Source organism: Haliaeetus albicilla, chromosome 9 (genome assembly GCF_947461875.1).
Source record: "Haliaeetus albicilla chromosome 9, bHalAlb1.1, whole genome shotgun sequence".
Classification (NCBI taxonomy): domain Eukaryota; kingdom Metazoa; phylum Chordata; class Aves; order Accipitriformes; family Accipitridae; genus Haliaeetus; species Haliaeetus albicilla.
In genome coordinates, this window is record NC_091491.1 from 33470909 (window position 1) to 33477940 (window position 7032).

At 68.4% G+C, this 7032-nt stretch overlaps 1 protein-coding gene across 1 annotated transcript; it reads left to right on the forward strand.

Moving 5' to 3' along the window:
- Window positions 1-66: 66 nt before the first annotated feature.
- FAM131A (family with sequence similarity 131 member A) lies at window positions 67-6845 on the forward strand. Its single transcript, XM_069792587.1, is given in 7 exon segments — window positions 67-654; window positions 656-699; window positions 2400-2524; window positions 3497-3590; window positions 3842-4024; window positions 4228-4356; window positions 4769-6845. Coding segments are annotated over 7 exon segments (1077 nt in total). The 5' UTR covers window positions 67-598; the 3' UTR covers window positions 5215-6845.
- Window positions 6846-7032: the final 187 nt, after the last annotated feature.

Sequence of the window (7032 nt, forward strand, 5' to 3'; positions counted from 1 at the left end):
ACCGGGACCGGGGCCGGGGGGTGGCGGGGGCCGCGGCGCCCCGGGGCCGGGCGGGGCGGCGCTGTCCGCGGTGCTGGCACGGCGCTCTCCGCGGTGCCCGGCCTTCCTCTTCTCCTCCTCCTCCTCAGCCCCTTCCTCTTCCTTCGTCCATCCTCCTCCTCCTCGCGCCCCCCTCCTCTTCCTCCGTCCCCCTCTTCCTCTTCCTTCAGCCCCCCTTTTTCCTTCTTCCTCCCCGGCTGCCGTCATCCCCCTTGTCCTCTCTTTCCTCATCTCCCCTTCCTCCTCTTCCTCCCAGCCTCCCTCTCCCCCATCCTCCCCTTCCTTCCTCTCCCTCATCCTTCACCCCCTCGCCCTTCTCTTCTCCAGCCTTCCTCCTCCTCCTCCTCTCCCCATCCTCCTCCTCTTCCTCCCCACCTCCCTCCCCCCTCCCGCCTCCCCCGTCTCCCTCCTCTTCCTCCCCCAGCAGTGACGTCTCTGGACGTGCTGCTCCCCGGCCCGGTGCTCGCACCGCTCGGGGCTCCGGCACCGCGGCCCGGCCCGGCCCGGCCCGACCCGGCAGCAGCCTCCGGTGGGGCTCGGCCGCTGCCCGGGGCCGCCCATGCGGCCGGGGGGCGATGCGGGCGGCGCGGAGCCAGCGGTAGTGCCCGCACCGGGGCCCCCCCGGGAGCATGGGCTGCATCGGCTCCAAAACCACCATCGGTGGGTGAGCGGCACCGGGCTGGGACCCGGGGCCGGGGGGCGGGAGGGTTTGGGGTCCATGGGGGGCGGGTCTTAGGGTATGGAGGGTGTAGGGGGGGCTGTGGGGAGGCTGCTGTGGGGTGGCCGGGGGTGATGCGATGAGGGTGTTGGGGGCTGGGGGGATGTGGGAAGGTGGTGGGGGCTGCTATGGGGGAGCTGAGGGGGTCTAGGGGTTGGGGTGGCGGTGTATGGGGTGGTTTGTGGGCATTGGGAGGCTATGGGGGCTGGGGATATGGGGAGGTATGGAGGTGGGGAGGGGGGCGCAGAGGGTTGGGGTGCCTAAGGATGGGGGGGGTATGGGGAGCTTGAGGGGCTCTGCAGGATGCGGGTACATAGAGGGGGATGTGGGCTCTAGAGGGATGGGGGTTTGGGGCCTGGGGATGCTGTTCTGGGGCAGCTGGGTGGCCCAGGGGGTGCGGGGAGATACGGGAGGTGAGGGTGTATAGGGGCTGGGGGGACTGAAGGGGCTGGGGTGCAGCTCTAGGGAAGCTGGTGGGTGGTGTGGGGAGCGCAGAGGGCTGGGAAGGGGGTGTAGGAGTGGGGTGTTGTTCAAAGGCCTGGGAGATGATGGGGGTGCTATGAGAGGGATAGAGGTGTTTGGGGGGCTATTGAAGGGGCTATGGGGGCTGGCAGGGCTGTGCTGCAGGGTGTGGGATGCCACAGGAGTGTTGTGGGGGTGCTGCAGATGTCCTGGGGGTGCTGCAGGAGGGATGGGGGCGATGAGGGCTGTGGCCGTGATCCGAGGGTGTTCTGGGGGCTGGAGCTGGTGGGGGCTGGGATGATGCTGGGGGTGTTGCAGACACGCCGGGGGGGGGGCTGGGGGTGTTGTTGCTAGGGGGTTAGGGGTATTGATGCTGGAACATCATCACAGGGTGCCCCTGCCCACAGCTGGGGATGGGGGCAATGCCATCAGCAGTTTCTCCAGGAGCCAGGGGCTACCCCCAGATGGGGGTTGGGGGAAGCACTGTTTGGCCCCCCCATATCCCACCTCACAGACGGTTTAGATCAGCCAGGCCCACCTTGGTGCAGGGAGAATAAGGCTCCTCAGGGACATCCTACCCTGGCCCCTTGGGGGCTGGCCTGGCCTGGGGGCCGCAGTGGCAGGGGACCCTCCCTGGCCCCGGTGCTTGGGAGTCAGTGCCCGAGGGGGCGGGGACCCATCCGATCAGGATGCCGGTGCCAGGAGGTCAGGCTGTTGGGGCAGAGGACGGCTGCAGCTGCTTTTATTGCCCCCATCCCTTTTTGCTTCTTTCCCTCCTGCCCCAGGGATGGGGAATTGGGGAGGGGGATTTTGGAGATGGTGGAGGGGCGCCAGCCCCCCGCCGCAAGCCCAAGCGCCATCTCCCTCCACACGCACCTGGCCCAGTTCGTCCCCCCCCAGCCTGGCCCAGCTGCCCCCACCCCTCCCGAAACAGGCGCCAAGCCGGGATGGGCGCCCGGACCCCGGTGCCAGGCTGGGGCCATGCGTTACTGCTGACAGAGGCGGAAGAGTTGCCCGAGCGTGAGTCACCCATGCTGCAGCACCCAGCTGCTCCAAAGCAGCCCTGCAACGAGTTGTGTCTGGTCTCAGACCGAGCAAGAAGCCACTATCCTGGGGCGGGGGGCTGAAGGGGTTGCCGGCAGGACGGAGGTGCTGACACCGGCCCCGGCTCTTCCCGCAGTGGCCGTGGACACGACGCTGTGCGTGGAGTGGAAGGAGGTGAAAGCACTGTCGCCACTGAGTGCCACCCGCCCGCTGCCCCGCCTGGTGCGCCAGGCCTCCTTCGACAGCCAGGACTTCCTCCAGGTACCGCCGAGCCCAGCCGTGCCCGGCCAGGGAGCCTGTGTGCCGGTACCCCACGGCGGGGCACCCGGCCTGGCCGTGGCTGGGGGTGCGTGGGGCTCCGCTGCCCACCCGGCCCTGCCAGCTCGCAGCCGGCTCCGGGGCTGCTCTGACGTCAGCCACGAGCCGGGCTGTATCCTGGGAGAAATCAGTCCACGGTGCCTCGTTGCCATGGCAATGCAATTTGTTGCGCGCCTCCAAATCCTGCATCGCTTCCCCCGTGGCCAAAGGCTCGGGGCCTGGCGTGGCCGGGACAGGCAACGAGGACATGCAGCGGGATGTTCTGGCATGGCGGGTGCTGCCGGGGAGCGGGCGCCGGGGAGGCCGGCCATGGTGGCCTTACACGTGCACGTGTGTGCGTGCGCGCACAAGCTGGGGGGCACGCTCGGTGGTACCAGGCGTGCACACGCGTGTGTGCGCGCGCGTGCATGTGTGGAGGTGCATGTGTGTGTACAGCGAGTGCACGTGTGTGTACAGTACATGCACACATGGAGTGAGCACATGTGTGCGTGCAGTGAGTTCATGCGTGTGCACGGTGAGGAGGGCCCTATCTGCAGTGAGGGGATGTGTGTGTGTGCAGCGAATGCACGTGTGTGTGCATGCGTATGAGTGTCTCTGTGTGTGTGTATACATGTGGTTATGTGAGCCGGCATGTTGCAGGCGTGTGCACTGAGCATGTCTGTGCGTGCACATATGTGCATGCACGTATAAGAGCGCAGGCCTGAGTGTGCACACAGGCGTGCATGTACCCACAGCCCTGTGCATAGCGGCTGTGACATCCCTCTGCACACGTGTGTGTGTGTGCCTGTAACACGCCTGTCTGCACAGACACCCCAGGCCCCACGGGTTGGGCACCAAGCAGGGCCAAGCCCCCTCCCGGGGCACGGGGGTGGGCAGGGTGGCCGGGGGCTGTGACGGCCCTGTCCGCTCCGGCAGGTCAATGTTGAGGACACTGTCGAGATGCTGCCCAAGTCGCGGCGCGCGCTGACCATCCAGGAGATTGCCGCCCTGGCCCGCTCCTCGCTGCACGGTAACTGCTCGCCTGGCCCGGGGGCATCCGGGGAATGAGGGGGGGGGGTGTCTTCTGTGGGCGAGGGAGCTGGGCTTCTTGGGGAGAGCACTGGGGTCAGCCTCTGGGATTTGGGGGGCTCAAGGGGTCCCTGGTGGCACCCAAGAGGAGGGCATGGGGGGTCGCAGGTCCCAAGGGGGTGCTGGGTCATGGGCTCTGCGGATGGGGCTTGGGGTGCCCAGGGGATGCTGACGCGGGGGCACATCTCGCAGGCATCTCGCAGGTGGTGAAGGAGCACGTGACGAAGCCAACGGCTATGGCGCAGGGCCGCGTCGCCCACCTCATCGAGTGGAAGGGCTGGTGCAAGCCGGTGGAGCCGCCCGCCGCCCTGGAGAGCGCCTTCAGCTCCTACTGCCACCTGAGTGAGGGCGAGCAGGAGGCACGCTTCGCTGCCGGTGAGCGCTGCGCGGGGCACGGCCAGCGGGCACACTCCTCTGCTGCGGCCGAGGGCAGTGCTGGTGGGGTGGGTTGTGCCCATCCATCCATCCATCCATCCATCCATCGGTACCATGGCACCGTGGGCATGGAGGCGGTGGGGCAGGGGGGATTTTGGGGGCACCTCCCAGTGCGTGCGTGACCCATGCCTGTCCCGTGCCAGGAGTGGCGGAGCAGTTTGCCATCGCTGAGGCCAAGCTGCGAGCTTGGTCCTCGGTGGACGGGGACGACTCCAACGACGAGTCCTACGACGAGGACTTCATGCCCTCCACGGAGAGCTCCCAGCCCACCGGTAAGCACCATGGGGAGCAGGCACCCACCAGGCAGGCAAGGTGTCCTGCTGCTGGCATTGGTGTCCTTCTGCCAGTGCCAAGGGTTGAAGGATTGGGGTGCCCGATGCCTGGCCACTTTCCCCAGCCTGGCCACCCCCTTACGGGGCAGTGTCCCTGCCTGGCACCATGGCAAGCAGTGCCCATGCCGGGGATGGGGAAGCCCTGCAACGTGACACCATCCCCGGTGCCAGGGCATACTTTGCTTTTCCTTTGGTGGTCACCGGTGCCACACATGCAGCATTTTGTGGGCAAAGGGGATACAGAGCCTGGCATGGGACTGCTTCCATCCCACTGCTCCCATCCTGCGGGGCACAGGGCAGCCCATGGTGCCATCAGCCCTGGACTGACCCTGGGCATCCCGGTTCTCCGCAGAGCTGCCCGGCACGGTGCCCGCCAGCGCGCTGCTGCGAGACCTGCTGCAGGGCCACCTGTGCCAGCTGGGTGTGCGGCACGGTTCCTGCGAGCCGGAGAGCGACTCCTCGCACACCCTCTCCCCCGAGACCCTCTGCTCCAGCCTCTGCAGCCTGGAGATGGTGTCCCCCTCTGAACTCACTGCCAAACTGCTGGGCTCCCTGGGGAGCGAGGACCTGCTGCTGCCCAAGCTGCCCCCCCCGGCCAGCCAAAGTGCCTTGCGGGGCCTGGCACGGCTCCGGTGCCAGGACTCCCTCTACTCCGTGTCCTACGCCGAAGCCTGCCTCTCGCCCGCTGAGGATGAGGTGGTGCTGAGCAAGGACTTCCCACTCCGCCGGAAAGTCTCCGACGTCGCCTCCTCCGGGGTGGCATCGCTGGAGGAGGAGGAGGAGGCCGAAGAGCCCTGATGCCCCCCTGGGGTGCCCTGCCTCTCCCGGCGGGGGTTCAGCCCCCCCGCCGCCGCCCTCTGGCCGGACCCCGCACTGGGCGAGGGACGGGCTCTGCCGCTGCTCCCCCTCGCTGTCTGGGCGCAGGGAGGGTTCGGGGGGCCGCTGCAGCCCCCCCAGCCAGTGTGCCCCCGCTGTGCCCTGGCCCCGCTTGGCCACAGCGTTGCCCTCCTGGATTTTTGCATGACAGCGGGAAAGGGGCACAGGGAAGGGCTTTGGGCGGGGGGGGTCTGACACCTGCCCTGATGCCCAGATGTGCCCCCCAAAACTGATGGGACTGAATCAGTGGGGCTGGTTGTTCGCATGTTCCCCCCTCAAACCACCCGGGGCTCATCTTTCGGGCACAGACCCCCCCCACCGTTGGCATGGCTGAACCTCTCTGAGCATCCTGTGGTGCCCCCGCGCCGTGCCCAGCACCCTCGGCTCGGGGCGGCGGAGGGATTTGGGGAGCTGGGGGCTTTTCTCCTCTCTCCCCGGCCGGCTTTTATCGGACTGAGTTTTAAACTGTGAACTGCTGCCTCGGGGCAAGGGGCCAACGGGGGTGCCGGGGGGGGGCCGCAGGTGTGCCGCGGTGCCATGGCTTTCTATACTTTTGTACGCGTATGGGGTCGGCACGGGGAGACTGCAGGGCCGGGTGGGCATGGCATGGGCCCCCGGGCTGGGGGCTTTGGGCCACCAGCGACAGCACCTCCAAGCCAGCCCCGCGGCAGGGGGCTCAGCCCAGCCAGGGACCCCCAAGTCTGCCGTGGGGCAACGTGGGGTGGAGAAAGGGGGGAGGCGGCGGGACCGACGTCCCCGTCACTGAGTCACTCACCCCTAGCAGGGAACCAAGTGCCTACACGAAGGGCGACCAGCTCCCCCGTCCTGGCCGGGGGTGGCACCCCAGCTCGGGGGCCCCCCCAAGGCCGTGCCGGGGGTCCGGGCACGCCATTTGGGGGAGGAATGCCAGTTTTTGCCAACGCTTGTGTCCCCCTTCCCGCATGGCACGTGTTCTCGTGGAGCCGCTCGCCCGCTGCATGCTGCTCCTCACCCAGCCCGGCCACGGCCCCCCCCCCAGCCCTGCACCCCGGGGTGCCCCCAGCACCCGCTACGCCCCTGCTCCTGTGCATTCCCCCCCCCCCCCCCCCCCAGCACCCTCCATCAACCTCTGCCAGGCACAGCACCCGTTCCCCCTCCCCGCCATGGGGCGCCCAGCGTGGGGCTAGCTCCCCTCTCCCTGCATGGCCAAGCTATGAGGAGGTGCAGGGGCCAGCAGGCCTGACGCCATGTCGATGGGCTCCCTGCCACCCGCCACCACCCCCTTTCCGGCAACAGCGGCTTCTCCCCACGGCACCGGGATGGTTTTGGGGGGGGGGGGGGGGGGCTACGGGCTGCCTGCAGACGAGTGGAAGGCTTTGCTCTGTCTCTGTGCGCGCGCACACGTGTGCACACCCGGGAGCGTATGTACGTGTGCACGCGTGTGCATACCCGCGGGAGCTGCCTGAGCCCCCCCCGCCGCGCTGCGGCGGCACCCGTCGGGTACCCACGAGGTGCCCACACCCCGGCACCCCCTCCTCCATCCCGCCAGGTCTCGAATAAAGTCCGTCGTGCGAGTGCTGCGCCGGGCACCTCTTCTTGGGGGTGGGTGGGGGGGCACCTCCTCCCTGGGAGGAACTGGGGTGGATGGCAGGCTGGAGGTGGCAGCAACGTGTGTCCCCCCCCCTCCCTGCCGCAGCCCCGCAGGGTGACGGCGAGGCCTCGGCCCTTATCTCACATTCCTGGGGCCGGGGTGCCTAATTA